Genomic DNA, 20,790 nt, shown 5'->3' with positions numbered 1-20,790 from the left:
ACATATTATTGCAGGAATAATAAATTCTAACTATTTATTTAAACTAATAGTAATAAAATGTTGATACATCCTTGTGTCAGGAACTGTTCTACCACCTATATATTCTTCTATTATTGTGCAGGAGTTCAATTGTCTTTTGTAAATAAATTTTTGAACTCAGTAAATTGTGATATAAATTTGATATTGCTCACCACTATGTATAGAAGCTGATAAAAATAAAAGATCAAACATTTCTTACAGACCAATGTTCAAAAAAGAAAATATGCCATGGGAGGTGTAGATAGAATTTCTCCTTTTTGGAATATTCTTAAAAATGACTAATAATGCTGAAATTTCTAAGTTAATGAGGCAGTTCTAAATATTCTGATGTTCTTCAAATTTTTTGTGGTGTATTTACGAAGCAAAAAGAACATAAAAATGCAAGTGCCACTAAGATATGAAATCATTTTTTTTCTGAACCACCCTTAACTAGCTACATAAAAAACATGGTTTATTAAAGTCTTTTTCATAGAACTAGTTTATACAGGTTTAAACATTAATTTAAACATTGTACTTATATAATACCTAGTGCATATTATAAATCAATTTAAAACATATATTACCTATTATCAAATATTATATACTACTTGCTAACCTTATTTTTGAAGAAATAATAAGTGTTGTTAAATAAATTAAAAGATTATTAATGAACACAAATATAACATCATTATAGCATAAATATAGTGACAAATTTGCGCAAATTAATAACATTCTAACTTCAAAATAACAATTGCAACAATGTTTTGTCTCAAAAATATAATGACCTGATGTAGCAGCAATATAACACAAAATTATATGTTGTATGAGGTTACATGGTTCATGAGGATATATAGTTCACAAGGTTATACAGCTCGCAAGGTTATATAATTCAGAAATAACAAAATAAGGTTTTAATTTGGTTAGAAATAACATTATTTTAATGTTAAAAGAGTATTATTTGATGTAATTATAACATTAGCATGTTAAAATTACATTATAACAATAATTATAATTGCAGTTTTGAAATAATTTTTTTTACAAATGCTAATTTATAATAAAATTTTTAATAGTAGCAATAATTTCTCTTAATAACTGTCACTATGTAATTCTAAGTAACTGCGACTGTCTCTATAAAACTGTCAGAAAGACAACTTTCCTATGAACTATAAGATACTATAAAATGTTAACCACTCTAACCTTCGTGACCATTGACCTGCTCTTACAACACCACTTCCATGAATGAGGAGTAAAACTTTTTCAGCACTCATTGCATCTTCACTTTGAAAAATAAATGAGCAACCTTCATTATTTGAACAATCCAACTTCAAATATAAAGAAACAAGAAACATTCTAATTAAAAAATTAAGGTTCTCAAACTACATATAACCTGTAGTAACAACAATAACAACAGCAAAAATAATAATAAATTACTTTTATAAATAGTTAAATAAATTAAATAATTAACTAATATATAATACAAATATTTAAAAACTCCCTATTACCACTTATGTATATGTTCTAAAGCTACAAAGTGGCTTTTAAGGGATGTTTCCGGCTATGTATTAACTTATAAAGTTCTAGTATAAAATCTAAATTAAAACAAGTCTGGCCAGTCATAAGACAGTTTCACATAATAGAACTATTAAAATGTTAGAGAGTAACAACAACAACAAATGTTCGAGAGTCCTTCAATGTTTGTCTCAAGATCATGAAACCTGCTAATTTTGCTTCTTTTTATCGTGCTCCCCATTATCTTACTCCTGATTCCATTCTCTGTCTCTACAAATCTCTTATTTGTCCCTATATGGAATACCTTTTTCATATTTGGATTGGTTCCTTGCTTTAACAATATTCTTTGTTTTTTAGTGAATCCTAACTTAATAGTGGCTATGTTCAAATGTACAAATAAAGAAAATAAAAATACAATAACAACAAAAAAATATTGAAATATATATATTTTTTACAAAAATATTAAAAAAAATATACATAATTTATATAAAAATTCAAAAAAATCAATTATTAAGATAAGATATAAGAGAGAAGAAAAAAGTAGAAAAATAAAGAGCAGGAAAATGGTTAAAAAAATTAATTGTGCTTGATTGTTTTATTTGATTAAACTGTAGTAAATTGGAAAAGTTAATATATTGTATTTATCATAAATAGTATATTGCATAAATCAGAAAACATGAAAACAGAGAAAACTCTAAACCATAAAATTTTGAGAAAAAAAAAAGAATAAAAAAAGACAAATAAAAAGTAGTAAACACATTGTAATGAGCTTTAAACTATGCACAACTTTATGTTACAAATATGTACTGTAGTGTACAAAATGTACTGTAGTTAGTGAAAAATTAAATGATTACTTACGGGTATAATAACCTTTATTAATTTTGTATCTTCTTCAAGCAGTTTGTAAATATGCTCATCAATTATCTGTTAAATATATAAATTGATAATACTTAAAAATATATTTATATATATACATTTGTATATATCAGTCCTAGGAATTAGGGTCAGCATTCGACAATGCCCACTTAGAAGTGTTTTAGGATGGCAAGATTTTCCTTTTAAAGTTCTAAAAGAAAATTAAAATTTGTAGAATTGAGGAATGTTTTTTATGTTATTGTAACTTCAATTAAAAGATAAATGAAAACTATGAGGAAACAATTTTATAAAATTTTTATCAACTAACAAAATTAAATCATCTTTATCAACCATCGAAATTGAATGCCAACTGCCACAAGTGTTTCTAAGAATGCCAGAAGTGGTTCTAAGAACGCTACAAGTGGTTTTAAGAAAAGCTGAATGAAGATCAACTGTTTAACATCAATGCATGTTAGTGCCAAAAAGTTTCCAAACAATTTTTTTGCACTACAACAAGTTTTTAATAAGATTGGTGCTCCAGTTATGCCTTCTTTTACTGAAAATATGGACGAGACTGGACTTCAGACTTTAAACCACCTAAAATTATTACAACACAGGGTTCCAAACATCTTCAGTCTTGTACTTCAGGAAAAAGAGAAACCATCACAGTAATTGCAGCTGTGAATGCTGCTGGTGAAACTCCACCTGCTGGTGAAACCTCCACCTGCTGGTGAAACCTCCACGTCTAATACTAAAAGGTAAAACTTTAAGATTTTAATACTAGAGATGCACCAAGTGGTTCAAAATAGAGTGTTATGGAGACTGGGTGGACTAAGCAAGGAATTGAAGAATATCTTGGCTTATAAATACATTTTTGATGGTCATGGTTCTTATTATAATTCAGTTGAACTATTATCAGTTGCTATTAACAACAACATTAAAATTGTTGAGATGCCACCAAATTGATCCCACTGGTTGCAGCTACTACACTGTGAGTATTCGGCCCAAAATAAAACTTACCACAATACTTACTGTCACGATTTAATGAATACCTACTCTGTTACAGTCAATAAGTCAAACTTTTGTGGATTATTCTAAAAAAGCTTGGGATCAAGCATTCACAGCTGCAAACATTATTTCTGGTTTTTAGTGATGTTGTATTTTTCCCTATAATCCTTCTGCTATTTCGTATGACGCTTATTTGCCAAATTCACTTTATTCTGCCTACCAGTTACTAGAAAATAAAAGTTTATTAGAATCAAGTTTCCATTCCTGCAAAACAAATACCATAAATTTGCCATCTTATAAATTACTGAGTGAAACTTTTAAAAAACAAGTAGATTCTAATTCAAGTTCTACTCTTATTGACAATGGCATTAAGACAACTGAAATTACAAGCATCTACTCTGGACTAGAAAAGGTTGATGTGAATTTAGATCAACTGGATAACAACACAGAATAAATGTTATGGAATGCTTAACTTTTGAGCAAAACTGACTTCTTTTAATTTCGGTTTTCAAAATGGGTTTGATATTTCTGAGAACTTTTATTTTGCATACAAAGACTTTTGAATAAAGCAGAACTCAATCAAAAATACTTCTTCTGATTTATTATAAGGAATAGCTGTTGAAAAAATTCCTTTACCAAGTAAAACTCATTTTGTCCCTGTATGTATGTATGTATGTATGTAAAGATTATTAATTAAAATAAAGGCCAAGATACTACAATTTTATAGAAAAATTTTTCTTTTTTTTATTACTTATTTACCCAATTGGAGGTAAGCACTTACGCCCCAGTTATTTTTTATTGAGTGATTTTATTGTTAAAATTAAAAAAAAAATCAAACTTGTTACATCTAAGATGTAACATTTAGTCAATAATCAATATTTAATTTTCCATGAAAAAGCAAACTAGCTATTAATTTACTAACCCATTAAATACTTATTAAAATTTTAATTGGTACTTATTTAAATTTTATGTTCAAATGAAAATTTGCATGATTTTTCTTGAATACTATCGTAAAAATTACTCAAAACAAATTGAAAAAATGTCCATTATTTAATAGAGCAAAAAAAAACTTCGAATAATTGATCACTTTGCCCTATTTAATATATATATATATATATATATATATATATATATATATATATATATATATATATATATATATATATATATATATATATATATATATATATATATATATATATATATATATATATATATATTCTAGACTGTTTTTGCCAGCGCCAACTGTATTTGGGCACTGCCCAAATACAGTTTAAATACATGACAAATGTTTTTTTTGGCAAAAAAATTCAGTTCAAATACATGGCAAACATTTTTTTAGGCGAAAAAACACCTACATTCGGCAATATTTCCGCTAAATTTTGCAATGATGGGGATTAACCCTGCCCAAATTACTTTCCTAATACAGTCCCTGTATATATATATATATATATATATATATATATATATATATATATATTTTTTTTTGAATATATATGAATATATATATATATATATATATATATATATATTTAAATCCATATTCATATATATATATATATATATATATATATATATATATATATATATATTTATATATATATTCATATATATTCAAATATATATATATATATGTTCATATATATATATATATATATATATATATATATATATATATATATATAATATATATATTCATATATATTCAAATATATATATATATATATATGTTCATATATATATATATATATATATATATATATATATATATATATATATATATATTTAATTAAATTTAATATATTTTTGCAAAGCATAATCTATTTAAAATATTCTTTAAAAATGTAATGCTAAATATTTTGTTTATCAATTTTTATTATAACTTAAAAAAAATAACAATAAATTATTAGCAATGCACAATAAACTGTATAATAACTAAACAGTTCTTACCTCTCCTAGTTGTTCGTAATGTTGTTGATTTTTTTTTCGATTTCCATTGTAAACATCAAACACGAATGGCTCATTAGTTATAATGTTTTTTAACTGACCTGCTAAAGTAAGATAAAGTAAAATAAAACTAATGTTTTTAAAATAAATAGTTAATTTTTTTAAAATAAATAATTAGTTCTTAAGATCAGGAAAGGCTTGGTTCATCAAAAATTATTCAATTAAAAAAAAAAATACATATCAAAACCTAAACTAAAATTAAAATTATAAAAACGTTTTTAAATGCCTTACTGTAATTTTTTTTTTTTAGTTATAAATAAAGTTTTAGAGATAAATTTTGAAAACGTTTTGTTTTTTATGGACAATATATTATTTTTATGTACAATAAATTATGTACAATATATATGAAACTCTTTCAAGTTTTTTATTAAAATATTAAATTTATAAACTAGAATATTAACATTTTATCTCAACTCATAAATCTAGAATCCAATAAAAAAGTAAAGAAACTGTTTGCTTGTGGAGAAGCCCTTAATGTCATTTAAAAAAAATTATTTTCGAAATATATAATGATGGGCCTCAAAAGAAGCAAAATTGTATGAGATTTAAAAAAAAAAAATCATACTTTATAAAAAATATCAGAAAAAAATATTTATAATCAAAAAATCTTGTAACTATGTGCTTTTTTCATTTTAGTTAAAAAAAAATTTTTCTATGCAGTAAAATCCAAAGCAAATATTTTATATAAAGTGATTTATTATTTTTATAATTTTTCTAAAGTTTTGATAACAAAAGGCTTTCTTCCGGCATTTAGGGTCTCATTGCAAAAATTAATATTTAAGGTAGCCCCCTCCCAAACCCAATTACAATTTTAGAAAAATCAAGTTAATCACCCCTATTTTTAAAACTGCTAATTGGTTCTGGCAAGAGTTGCTTGCCAGAACCAATTAGCAGTTTTAAAAAGAGGGGTGAAATTTTTTTTTGAAAGTAGGGGTTTTTGATGCACCCAAATATTGCTTGTAGTATAAATTTTTACTAACTTAATTAAATATATTGTAAGACACCAATTCTAAAACCCTCTGTAGAAATTCACAAAACATAGATTTTATTAATGAGTCAAATCATTATACTTCAACCAATGGCCTGTGGCTCACCATCTCTGATTTTCCTGATTTTTACATATTGTTATGTGCATCATGTAGATAGGTTAAACTTGAAATTTCAGACTTCCAAGTACAACGGTTCGGAAATTATAGCCTTACAAACATGACACAGTGGCCCCCTTTGATTTACAAATGGTCAAAACAGACTACTTTAGAGCTGTATAACTTTTTTCTCACTTTCAACAAGTGTCTCATTTTTTCTAGAACTATTTTCTGGATAGTTCTCTCTTTAAAAAAGTGGTTTTTATTAACTTGTGTTAAATTAGAAAAAAATTATGACCTCCTCAACTTTGGAAAAAATCATAAAATTGCTAAAATATGCCACAATGAAACTAACTGTAGCATTATTTTGTTCATCCATAAGTCTTTACAGATAGGTTTCCTGATTAGCTACTACTGTCTGCAATAAATGGGCAAAATATTGCAGTTTAGAGCTTAAATATATCTAAAAGCAAAATGTCCACTCGCCTAAAAAGTCCAATTTTCAGCCATTTTGAGATGCTTGTAAATTTTTCCAACACTTTGTTTTGATCTAAGATTAACAGCATATAAGACCATTAGATCTAACTATCTGAAAATGTAAAACATTATAAACTTGTCAAATCCACACCAAAAATGGCAGCATTTTTAAATCACCCTATTTTTCAATCATCAACCGTTGTATGTTACTAGAAATCAGTGCCCCTCTGATCTGCCAACTGGCCTATGTAAAGGGTGCAACTAATTATAAGTCATTTCTTAATAAAAGGAAAGATATGGTTGGTTGTCCTCTCCTTGATCTGGTCTTTATAGTAGATAGGGGCATAAATAAAGGGGGCAGTAACTTATTAGAGACCTTCATTATGGTTCAAATAAAGGTCTCTAAATGAATTTAGATATTTAGGTACTTAATACCTAAATATCTAAATTAATTTCAAAATGAAACCAGTATTTCTTTAAATTCTATTTTATTATAGGTAATCAGTGGTGTTTATGTAGTCTGGACCCCTCCCCCCCCCCCACTCACTAAGGTGAGGGGGAGGGGGTAGCACCAATCAAAATCAATTAACTTTTAGTAATTTATTTAACTTTTGTTAACTCCCTTTTAAGACCATTACATTGTATATTTGCTGATTACAGATAGAAAAGCTATCTGTAAAAACTTGTGGATGAACAGAATAATGCTACAGTTAGTTTCATTGTGGCATATTTTAGCAATTTTATGATTTTTTCCAAAGTTGAGGAGGTCATAATTTTTTTCTAATTTAACACAAGTTAATAAAAACCACTTTTTTAAAGAGAGAACTATCCAGAAAATAGTTCTAGAAAAAATGAGACACTTGTTGAAAGTGAGAAAAAAGTTATACAGCTCTAAAGTAGTCTGTTTTGACCATTTGTAAATCGAGGGGGGCCACTGTCTCATGTTTGTAAGGCTATAACTTCCGAACCGTTGTACTTGGAAGTCTGAAATTTCAAGTTTAACCTATCTACATGATGCACATTACAATATGTAAAAATCAGGAAAATTAGAGATGGTGCCCCACAAAGTTTTCTTTAAATTGGTTGAAATATAATGATTTGACCCTAATGTAAGTTTGGTAACAAGGATGCTAATATGATAACAATAGACTTAAATAGTGAATTTTAGCAGCTCAAAATTTGATGAAACTTTGAAAAAATTATTATTTTTAACTGCAAAACAATTTAAAAGAATATTTTGTCTACTATTTCAATTTTATTCAAAATATTTTTGTATAAATTAAATTTTTTAATTAAAATACTAATTACAAACATTTTAAATTAAAAAAAAAAAAACCTTCATTGAATGAGTAACCAAAATCCTTCAAAGATTTCTTCCCAGAGTTCATTGAAATTATTCCTTAAAAAAAAAAAAAAATCATTGATGTTTCTAAATAACAATAAAGGTAATAAAGGTCCATGATACAGTGGGAAACTTGTTACGCACTAGTTTGGATTTTTTTCATTCTTTGTCAAAATGGTCACCATAACAAAACAATCAGAATTTCAAAGTATATTCAATATAAAATTATAAATGACAAAAATACAATATACATAGGCTTTTCAGTTTAAAATAACAGTTTTAAATAAGTCCGTGTTTTGTGCATATTTATAGTTGACACATAAAATTTAAATAAAATTAAAAAGAAATAGTGCATAGTTGGTATTTTATTAAATAATTGTTATAAAATATATAATAAAACAAATGGGTTAAGAGATACTTTTAAGGTAAAGAGAATTATTATTTTGAAGATATGGGTTATCAATATTGAATGCTAATATTAAAATTTGCTTTTATTATAAGCAACTCTTACTTAACACATTTGCTAGTTACTAACCCAATAAAGAAGCATCAAACTAACATAAAAGGTAAAATTATCAGTTTTAAATTGTGCAACTTTTTTTTATAAAGAAAAATGGTTAAAAGTGTACTGGGTATACCCCAGAACACTTTTAACCATTTTAAATTTCTATAACTATGCGTGGAATGTGAGAAATCAATATTCAAATGGAAAAAATCATGTGTTCAATTGGTTTAGTAATAGCACCTGACTTTAAAATGTGTTCCTAAGACAAAGGAACTTAAAACTAAAAAAGGTATTTAACACAGGATTTAATTTGCTGAATTCAGCTTAGAACATCCTCATTCCAAAAAAGGTTTCTTCAAATTTTCCCATTTAAAACCTCAATTGATCCGAGCTGGACAAGAAGGAACCCATATTAAATGCATCTATACAAAATACTAGAATGTAAAGCTTATGTTTAGTACAGTTAAATAAGAAATTTTTTCTTATGAGTATCCACTAAAAAATTTTTAAAGGATGAAGATTTTTTTAACCCACAAACCAATAACTACCTGATTATTTATGATAAAAACCTTATCTGGTACAAGAGGTTTCCATCTATTTATTCCATAAAATGCGCTCTCAGACCAGGAGGATTTTAAAAAATATAGCCTTGTAAAATTCATACTTATTTATCCAAAACTTTCACTGGCCAAGCAGAGATAATTGCTTTTGAATTGTTAAGCCTCATATTATAATTACACAAATATTAGATAAATACACCCCAGTGGGCAGAGTATATGTTTAAGACATCTATAAAATTTTCTTAATATGTTTTCATACATGTTTTAAATGTTTTAAACAGGTCTTAAGCCTACTTGGACAAAACTTTTTTTTTGTTTTATCTTTAAATTAACCTTAAATTTTCACATTTTATAAGCATAAGTAAAAATATCTAAAAAACTCAAGTGAGAAAATGCTACCCTAATAAAGATGTTAATGGGTCAATAATACTTGCAAGGAATATAAAACAAATCAAAGTAACTATAAAATAAATGTCTTTTCTATAAGGAATCTTTTTACAGAAAAAAGCTACAATGACTCTAAAAACATGTTGTATATGATCCATTATATAATAAATATGTAAAAATGTAAAAGAAACCTAAGACCTGCTCTAGACTTCATAATTAAACTTGATAAAGAACTTAAACAAACATAATTTAAGCATAGTTTACCTCTTAAAACACTGATTAACTAAGCATATAGCACCCTATGTAAAAAGACATGCTTTTAAAAAGAAAACTGTAGTAGTGGTAAGTAATAGTAAAATGTGTAATAAATAGTTTTTTAACAAAAACTGTATGAAAATTATTATTCACAGTACATAATTTTTATTAAATCATGTTACAATGTTTCACTATATATTAAGAACACAAATTACAACTTTTTTAAGCAAACTAAAACATCAACTTTAGCGTGAGTATTTTTAAACATTGGAGTAAAGGCATGTATTGTACAATAAATGCTATAATTTTTCTAAAAGTTGTAGCATTTATTGTTTCAATTCTCAGTCAGTAGACAGAGTTATAAATATAAATTGAATCTTTATTTTTGACTCAAGAGAGAACCTAACAGCTGTAGATGCTAGATTTTAACAGCATCAAACATATTTATCCAGAGATGTAGTCAAGACAGTAAAGGTCAAGACCAAGGCCTAAGACCAAGACTTCAAGACTATCAAAAAGTCACTTAGAGACTACCAATACTTTTTCACAAGACCAAGATCAGGACTTAGATTCTTAGAAATTTAATACAATAAGAATTGTGCTCAAACATGCATTTACACTATAAGGCCTTTAGCTGTTGTATCATTTTACCATTTCTACCCATTACTCTATAATAAAACATAATTATACATGTATAACACAATTATGGTATTGAAAATTGTACAGTGCACTGTTGCAGTCTACAATATATAATTTATATAATAATAGAAAACTAACAGGTTTCTTGTATTGTTAAAAATAAAATGTTGCAATAAGAAATTAAGATTTTAAGACATTGTGAAACAAAGAGTACTGCATATACAGCAGACACGCAGGTTGTTATTTTTAGTAACTATCTGAGCCACATACTATAAATACAAAAATAAAAAATTAAAGTGTACATATTTTAAGTACTTAGTAAAAAGTACTTATATAAATTATGTAAATTTTTAATTTAAGTACTATCTAAGAAGTAAAACAGACAACTAAGTATCACTTGATTTCATAACTTATATAACATGTTAATCTTAGTAGTGACAATTCATTAATAGCTACTAATCAATTCATTGTGTTGATATTTTTTGTAAAGATCAAGGAGTTACAAGGCAAGGTAAAAAGTAAAGGTCTGAAACCACGACTCCAAGCTTTGAGACCAAGACAGTTAAGTATGAGTTTCAAGAAATCTCAAGACCAAGACTAAAGTCTACATCTACATATCAGCATTTATTATTTATTTTTCACAAAGCATAAAAAAATCTGAGATGGTGAGTTACATATGTTGAAATATTGTCCCACATTTTCATAAAATACCTCGAAATATTTATTATTAATGGATAGCATTTGTTACCCCACTTTATTACTAAAACTAGAGTTGAGTTCTTACATAAACTGAATGATCAAAACATATAGACATATAATATAAATTAATATACACACACATACCAACACATACATTTAATTATATATATATATATATATATATATATATATATATATATATATATATATATATATATATATATATATATATATATATATATATATATATATATATATATATATATATATATATATATATATATATATATATATATATATATATATATATATATATATATATATATAATTAAATGTATGTGCTTGGGGCAGTTGCGGCCAAAATTTTAGGGCTTTTTTATTTTGCAAAGCATCCTTATTTGACATAAGTATAAACATGTAAATGCTTGGAGCTTGTTCCATGTCTGAAAATTTTATCAAATATCAAAAAATGCTGGATCTATTCCTGGAGTTTAAAACCAACATGTCTCTGGAAGTACTGCACTCAACATCAAAAACATATTACATGTAATTTTTTAATAATACAGAATAATTTTTAGATGTGTTAAATGCGTAGGTTTTGATTGTTTAAGGATATTTTTAGATATGAAGTAAAATAACATTTAATAACAATAAAATTTAGATATGAAATAAAATAACAATTGGTAAAGATTGACAAAATGAAATTCAATTGAAAAGCCAATGAATCACAAATAGTTATTTAGACAATTACTTTGAGTGAATATATAGAGCATTTCTTTTATTGATTTACATTCATACATTGCAAAACTTATTTTCTTAAACTGAAATTTGGTTATAAAGATTTTTTAATATACTAAGAGATTTTTCAGAGAATTATCAGCTACAGCATGAATTACAAATTTTATATGAAACAAACAACTATGTTAATTAAATACAACAGATATTATTTTCAACAGATATTTAGCATAAAACATGCTTTTTAAGTGATAAAATTGTATTTTTTGTATGAAACAGTCATTTCGAGGCAACAACCGATTAAAGAATGGTTAAAAACAAACCAGCTCCAACATTTAAATTGGTTTCAAATGAATATTTGAGCATTAATTAGCAAGCAAATTTATGTTTAAAATATCAAAAGTAATAGCGTGGTTGTGGTTATTTAAAAAAGATTTAATTTGATTATGATTAATTTAGGATGATTTTTATGATCACAGAGAAATTATTAAAAATGATCTCCTAATAAAATTATGGCCCCTTAATGGAGCATTTAAAAAAAATTAAAGATCACTTGAAAATAATATATATTTGGGCGTCATGTTTACAGAATAAAATAATCTTTGGAATCAAGAAAGATACTGCAAGTAAATCCCTTTAACTAGAACCTTACTTATAGTCTTTGTGAAACCAAAAAGTGGACGACATGTAAAATGCACAAGTTTAAACCAATGTTGTAACTTATAAATGCAATTAACGGTATCAAAAAAGTTGAGAATTCTCTTATTTATCATTAACGAAAACATTTTTTTTGAAGATTCGAATTTATATATTATTATAAGTATGTTACACTAAACAAAAATTTTTTGACAAACTAGAAACCGACCTTTGATAAAAAAACTAACAATAAATGAAAAATTCACTTTCTTAATGTTGAGGGAGCGCATAAACTTTGTTTTTATTTTTAGAAGCTTACACTTAAATTCTAGCTCATTATAGTTTATTTACATAAGAACAGTATCTTACAGATCTTTTGTTTTTATTTTTGTATGAGATTTTTTCTTCAGGGTCGTCCAGAAATTACGTGACGCGATTTTTGACTGTATTTGATCCCCTCCCCTCCCCCTTGTCAAAACATTGTAACATTTTAGTCACATTGGGAAATCACATGGCCTAAAATCTAAAAAGTGACTCAGTAAAAACATAGTCTGGGAGTAGGGATTGTGGCGCTGCACAGTGAATATCGTCTCATACAATCTAGCTGGACAAAAATATTATCTTCACTAATTCACTTGTTCTAGTAGTAAAAGGTTGTTTTGTTGAATAAGTACCTTTAATAACTTAGAATTTTTATTTGCGGAAAAAAGGGGGCAAACCCCCTTGGCTACAACCTACCCTCCCCCGAAACTCCCTCATGGCAGCAACTACTGTTATAATGAAAAAATGAAGTACGAAATAAAAAGTATATTTTAAAAGCAAGAATATATAATATTGTATTAAAAATTTTATTTTTAGTTATCAGAAAACTCGTTATTTGTATCCTCTGAACACTAATTACTTGAATCTTCAGAAAAATCATTTAAAATATTTAATGATTCATCGGAAAAATTAAAATTATCTATTATTGAAATCAATCAAATTCAAAACATTTACTGGCAAATTTTTGCTTCTTTTTTCAGGCAGTTCTCTAAGTGAATTGATAACAGGGTCATATCAGTTATCAAGAGCATATCTAGAAAAATCCATATTTTTTGAAATACAAGACTTTTCTCTTGTATGATGTTCTCAAAATCTCCAACAATCTTTATTTTGTGCTTCAAAGATTCTTCCGAGAGCTGGCGTATTGGAAGAATACGCAACTTTATAACTTCCATACTATATATTAAAATTTTGTGCAGTGTAGTACCACGAATATGAGTATAAATATAAAGTCCCAGTTTCAGAACAAAGTTTTTCAAATTTGACACAGTCAATATCATGGCCACAACCCAGTGAAAAATAAAACCGCGTCCCACATGGGTTCCGCGTGGGTTCCGTGTGGGATTGATGGGATTTACGTGGGACGGATTTTCCCATGTGGTATCCGTATGGAAATTTGTCACCTTAAACCCATGTGGGTAATCCCACATGGGTTACATGTGGGAACCATATGGTATTTACACACATGGGAAATCCCACGTGGGTTTCATGTGGGATTTGCATGGGAATTTATTTGAAAGCTGGAAACTAAAAAAAAAAACTTTTTAAAAAAAACTAAAAAAAAGAAAATTTTAAATCGACATTGCATTGCGTTACATTTATATTGTGTGAAAATATTTTATATTAATATAGAGAATGGCAAGCAAGTATATAAGTACCACGAATAATGTTTATCTTTCTTTATAGAAATAAGATTAAGTTTTGTGCAAATAGACGTATCATTAGGATAATATAATAGTTATTTGAATATAGATCTTGAGTATATTATCTGCTAACAATTAACTGATGAAAGTTCAAATGTTGTCAAAAACCAAGCATGCATGCATGAGACACTACAGTGTCCCACAAAAAAAATTCAGGTTTGAAAGTCAAAGAATTCCCAATTTTCTTTGTTAAAAAAGAAAAAAATAGGGTGGTGGTGGTGGGGGAGATAAGTTTCTGTAACTTTTTTTATGCTCCAAAACTTTTAACTTTAGATATAATAAGGTCCTTATGACTTAAGGGACTTACAAACTACATTGAGGAACAAAAACAGGATATTAACAGAAACTTTTCAATTTTTAATCTGGAGTACCACAGTGTTATTGGGAATAAAGCCTCTGGGTCCAGTTTTTAAAGTAATATAATCTAAAGTAATGTTTAAATAAAATAGTATACTTTAAAATGCATATAGTTATACATATAACTCCTGATATAGTTATACATATAACTCCTAATATAGTTATACATATAACTCCTGATATAGTTATACATATAACTCCTGATAGTTAACTATATGTATAACTAGTTATACATATAATTTGTTATAGAAACTTATTTTTTAAGGTTATGCTTGAACAAATTAGTACCAATTAATTCAAGTTTAAGATTTAGTTAAAGTTCAAGTTAAAGTTCTTATTTATTAATTGTTTTTGTTAATTTTATATTTATTTGTTCAAATTTGTTAATTAGTACTATTTCTTACTACAGTAAGAATGTTTATCATTGATGAACGTGATTTTATTTGTTAATTTTATTTTCAACATATTTTGACAACACCCTTTACATTTTAAATGATGACAGCTTTACTTTTCTATTGATGTTAAATTTATTACATTTCAATAACTCAGATTGTATCATAACTGAATTATTGAAAGCTTTGTAGGGGTTTGTTGTATATCAAATGTCATTTTAAATAAAGTAAAAATATATATATATATATATATATATATATATATATATATATATATATATATATATATATATATATATATATACATATACATACAACATTAAAACAATAAAATTGATACAAAATTTCACTTTAAAATGAATACCATTAACATTGTGATAATAATAGCATTAGGAAACTAGTATTTATGTATTAAAATTATACTATAAATAAATAGTTTTTTAATTCATTTTATAAAATAGAGACTGACAACTGATAATTAATGGAAATAAATACAAATTATAAAAATCATGTAAACTTCATTTATTATTTCTAAATACTATATTAATGTTAGTCTACAAAGTTAAAATCAATTTAGAGCATTGTTATTAGTTCTTTTGCGATTCGCACTTCCACTTCTGTCTCTCAAATTTATAAAATAGGTGGTCAAAGCTTGCTCAATAGGTAGGTTCTCATCATAACAATGCTTTTTTCTTACACTTTCTAAAGAGAAATATGGCAAATTGATTACTTATTTTACCTAAATCATAGGATCATCTATGCATAATGATGTCAGATGATGACCAGGTTTATTGAACACCTTCACCCTTTATCAAACTCAGTCAATTTTTTGCCATCTCCCATTGAAAATGATGTCAGTTTTTGTTATCATATTATGATGGTATATCTGAATTGTTAATATAATATAAAAAATGCATATACCATCAATTTTTTTCCGGTTCAATTATACGTTTATTCTCAACAGTACTAAAATAAAAATAAAAACACAAATTGTTCTTTCAGATAAGCAAGCTAATTTCTGAATTTAAATTGTTTTTCCTATGATCCTCTACAGTTTTAAGCAACAAAAGCTAGAAGTTTTTAGACCACATTGTTGGTGTAAACACCTCTAAAACCTGCTCAAAGCTAGCATAAATTGTTTTACTTTTTTTTAAATAAAATAATTTACTTTTTTTTTTTAATTCAATTTTTTAATTGACATTATTTTGGTCTCAACATTCCCTCCCCATTGTTAATTATTGTTAAACTCACACTGCCCCTCTATCTACTGGCATAGCCTAAATACTATATATATATATATATATATATATATATATATATATATATATATATATATATATGTATATATATATATATATATATATATATATATATATATATATATATATATATATATATATATATATATATATATATAGTGTTTTTGTTCCTCAATTTACTTCGTAAGTCCCTTAGTTTTATGAACCTTATTATATATAAAGTTAAAAGTTTTGGAGCCTAAAAAAAATTACGGAAACCTTCCTATCTCCCCCCTATTTTAATATTTTTTTTTAATAAAGAAAATTTGACTTTCAAACCAGCATTTCTTTGTGGGACACTGCAGTGTCCCATGCATGCATGCTTGGTTTTTGACAACATTTGAACTTGCATCAGTCAATTGTTTGCAGATAATATACTCAAGAACTATATTCAAATATCATATGAACATGTTAGAGAATGTTCATATGATATTTGAACATCACAAATTTAATAATATTGTTGTGATATGTTATATAAATAATACCATAATAGATTATGATATGAAAATAAGATAGGATATAAAGGCAATGATCAAAGAATAAATTTACTTATAGAAATTTAGATGTTTGTTTATTAGTTTTAGAATATTATATTATGTGTGACCGCGGTCTTCTATAATAACAGGCCTTGACATCGCGCAACAAATTTGTTAAACTGAAGGCCAATTCCTAATACTGCGTTTACATTTTCATCTTTTAACATTAGACGAACGTTTGTGTTCGCGCTTTTTTAATAAATCTTTAAAATTTAATTGGTTTATAAATTAGATAGCGCAACTTCAAGACGATAACGTTGTAAGTTTTAAGGCGTTAACATTGTAAGGTAATAATATTGTCAAACTAACGATTAGTTTTTTTAAATACCTTAAAAAATGCCTTTGAAATGCTGTGTATCTCTGTGCAAGTCGGACTATCTCAACTTCAACTACAATATCAATTACAACTACAACGAAGTTTATATGATTGTTTGTGTATTGACTACAAGTTGCCAAGTATAAGGACTTTAACACGATTGACTTCAAAAATAAGCTCAATGGAGGACCTAAGTTTCATAAATAGTATTTTTATGAATTTAAATCCATTAAAAAGAATTTCCATACTACTAATTGATGAGGTCTATGTCAAAGCTTCATTGCTTTACCAAAGAGGTGCTTTGTTTGGTCAAGCAGTAAACTACCCTGAAAAGTTAGCTAAAACAATTTTATCATGTATGATTAAATGTCTTTTTGGAGGTCCAGAATTTATATGAAGAGCTCAACCTGTTGCAAATCTTTCCTCTGAATTTCAGTTTGCTCAGTGTCAACAAATTGTCTATACTATAAATAATATCGAAAATAGTAAGACACTGGTAATAATTACTGATGGTAACCGTGTAAATCAAAGATTTTTTGGAATGTTTAAAACAGTTGATAGTAAACCATGGTTAACAACATCAGGTATATATTTATTGTATGATTATGTGCATCTACTAGAATCTATACGAAACAATTGGTTGACAAAAAAGACTTCAGTTTTTGAACAATAAAGAACTGGCTTTGGCTAAGTGGAGTGATTTAGAAACTATATATAAAACTGAGTGTAATAGTCTTTTTAAACTCTCTAAACTTACAGCTAAATCAGTTTATCCAAAACCAATAGAGAGACAATCTGTAAAGTTTTGTTTGTCTATTTTTTGCAAAAAAAACAGTAGCTGTATTAAAAACGCATCCAGAGATTAAAAATAAAGCATTTGAAGGTACTGCTGTATTTATTGAAAAAATAATTTTTTTTCGAATGTTGTTAATGTCAAAGCACCTGGTGCTGGCATTCGGTTTAGAAATGAATTATGCAAAGAAATCCACTCAGTTGGTGATCAACAGTTACAACTGCTGCGAGATATTGCTGAACTGTCAAATTTTATGAAACCTACAGGTAAGCGTGTACAACAGCTTACGCTAGATACTAGCAATGCAATAGCGCATTCATGTTATGGCTTTGTTGATCTTGTAGAAACTTTGATGAGTAATGGAGCAAAGTTTGTCTTATTAGGTTGGTTTTCAACAGATCCACTTGAAAAAGCTTTTTTTAAGCTTTGACAGGGATCTAGAGGTACTTACTTTATAAACGTTAAATCTGTATTTGAAAAAATGAATATTCAACTTACTAAATTGATATTACAACTTGACATTCCTGTTGATGGTATCGATGGTCATACTTGTGACATATGTTTTAGAGATATTTCTACTGATGAAAAAGAACTTCTGGATAATATACATGATCTTGAAAGCTCAGTTAATAAATCTACATTAGTGGCTATAGTTTACATAGCTGGCTATGTGCAAAAAAGCGAAATAAAAATTTATAATGATTCTACCAATTATTATTATAAATATGGAAGTTATCTGTATTGCCTAAACAGAGGCGGACTTGAAATTCCTTCTGATGCTCTTTTCTAATGGTCAATATTTTGCTTTTTTTTTTCAAGGTGCTACTGACCCTTTATACAGAACATTTTGTGTTACTCAGTTTTAGTTCATTACTGCTAAATATTAATTTAAAATCACAAAAAAACAATGCAGAGTATATTCTAATATTCTGCTAAAGAATTACTCACTAATTACCACTCCCAAAATACTAAAGCTATCATAAATTATGTGAAAATTAGTTTTGTAATTAATTATGCTATTTACTAGTTATGTTTTTTATTTTCTCATTTGCCTATATGTCTTTCAATATGTTTGGATTTGTATATTTTTACCCTGTTGAGATATATTGATAAAACTTTTTTTTTGCTTGAATCAACTTTTGTTGGTGTTTTTTATTGTTGGTGATTTTTATTGTTACCATTTTTAGCAAAAAAAATTAAAAATACAGTTATCTTTTTAATATATAGATATATACTTTGTTATGGTTCTGCTTGTTATTGATACTATTTAATATTACATAAATATTCTTAATGAAATTTGAAATACGAAAAATATGATTGTCTTTTAACAACTTTTCTTTTTATATTTCCGTCTTTACTAGAGATTATTATTAGAAAACATAGACTGCCATTACACCCTACCTAATATAAAAATATATCAATATAAGTAAAAGTGAAAATTTAATCGGCCTTCAGTTTTTACGGCATTTTGCGCGATGTCAAGGCCTGTTATTATAGAAGGCCGTGTGTGTGACGAAAAAGTAAAGACCCAACGTCTACATCATTGAAAAAGTAACGCACCCAACGTCTACATCATTGAAAAAGTAGGTTTTTACATTTTTGTTTTTGTTTTTTTGTTTAACTACTTATCCTAATTGATCACTTTTTTTCAGGATTCTCCTCATGGGTTCAAGCTCATTACGCATAATATGTGTTCAATTACCCATAATACGTTAGTCATTGTAAGTAATAAATTAGGAAATAATTATTTGTGAAATATTGTAGTCATTAATGACTTCAACCTGGCTAATAATTAAAATTGCTCGACTAATAAGGTTCCTTATTAAAATTGCTCTCTCTCTCTCTCTCTCTCTCTCTCTCTCTCTCTCTCTCTCTCTCTCTCTCTCTCTCTCTCTCTCTCTCTCTCTCTCTCTCTCTGCCTCTCTGTCTCTCTCTCTCTCTCTCTCTCTCTCTCTCTCTCTATATATATATATATATATATATATATATATATATTTATATATATTTGTATTTATTTTTTTTTTTAGAAAATGTTTGAAGAAAGTTAGAAGATACTAAAAACCTTGGTATTATGCAAGCCGAAGCGATTTAATTAATGCAATCGCCAAAAAACGGCGTGTAAATCGCAAAAGAAAAAATAATATTTTTAATATTCATTTTGGATGTATTGATTAATAGCATTTATTTTAAAATAAATTCATTTTGCAACACGTTTTTTAATTTTATAAAATTTCGTCTTAATAGTTTATGGTAAATCCCACATAGGTTATAGGTGGAAAACATCACATGTAAAAGATCAAAAATGCTACACATTTTGAATACCAAATAGGATAAAGTAGCAAATACCAGATTAAGTTAAGCCTCTCTGAAAGCTTCGATGATTAATTTTAAATTACTATTTAAGTAATTTTTAAATTAAAAGAATTTTAAAAATTATCATAGAAGACTTTCATTTGTCTAGTATTGACTACTTTTATACCATTTGGATTAAAATATGTGGCATTTAAGATCTATAACATGTAGTATTTTCCACCTATATCCCATGTAGGATTTACCACATAAAACCCATGTGGGATTTACCATATGAAACCCACATGGGACAAAATAATAATCCCCATATGGGTTACATATGGTAA

General features: G+C 26.6%; 1 protein-coding gene and 1 long non-coding RNA gene across 4 annotated transcripts in view; one reads left to right on the top strand and one right to left on the bottom strand.

The window, feature by feature from the left end:
• Positions 1-13,204, bottom strand: part of LOC100210806 (cotranscriptional regulator ARB2A homolog) — a 31,621-nt gene extending 18,417 nt beyond the window's left edge. Inside the window, exons 1-5 of one of the 3 annotated variants that reach the window (XM_065816419.1) lie at positions 13,087-13,204; positions 8,296-8,358; positions 5,341-5,441; positions 2,386-2,451; positions 1,216-1,340 (exon numbers count right to left, since the gene is read on the bottom strand). In XM_065816419.1, coding sequence (XP_065672491.1) covers positions 1,216-1,340; positions 2,386-2,451; positions 5,341-5,441; positions 8,296-8,347 — 344 coding nt within the window. In that variant the 5' untranslated portion in view covers positions 8,348-8,358; positions 13,087-13,204. Of the gene's footprint in view, positions 1-1,215; positions 1,341-2,385; positions 2,452-5,340; positions 5,442-8,295; positions 8,359-12,733; positions 12,873-12,946 lie in introns of those variants that run through there. The other 2 variants (XM_065816418.1, XM_065816417.1) reach the window with 2 other exon arrangements.
• A 6,294-nt stretch (positions 13,205-19,498) lies between these two features.
• LOC136090112 (uncharacterized) lies at positions 19,499-20,364 on the top strand. The gene is made up of 3 exons (XR_010643180.1): positions 19,499-19,737; positions 19,807-19,875; positions 20,182-20,364. It is a non-coding gene; the product is annotated as an uncharacterized LOC136090112 (long non-coding RNA).
• Positions 20,365-20,790: the final 426 nt, after the last annotated feature.

Source organism: Hydra vulgaris, chromosome 13 (assembly GCF_038396675.1).
Source record: "Hydra vulgaris chromosome 13, alternate assembly HydraT2T_AEP".
NCBI lineage: Eukaryota > Metazoa > Cnidaria > Hydrozoa > Anthoathecata > Hydridae > Hydra > Hydra vulgaris.
The sequence above is the reverse complement of the archived record's forward strand: the minus strand, read 5'-3'. Positions and strand labels throughout refer to the sequence as shown.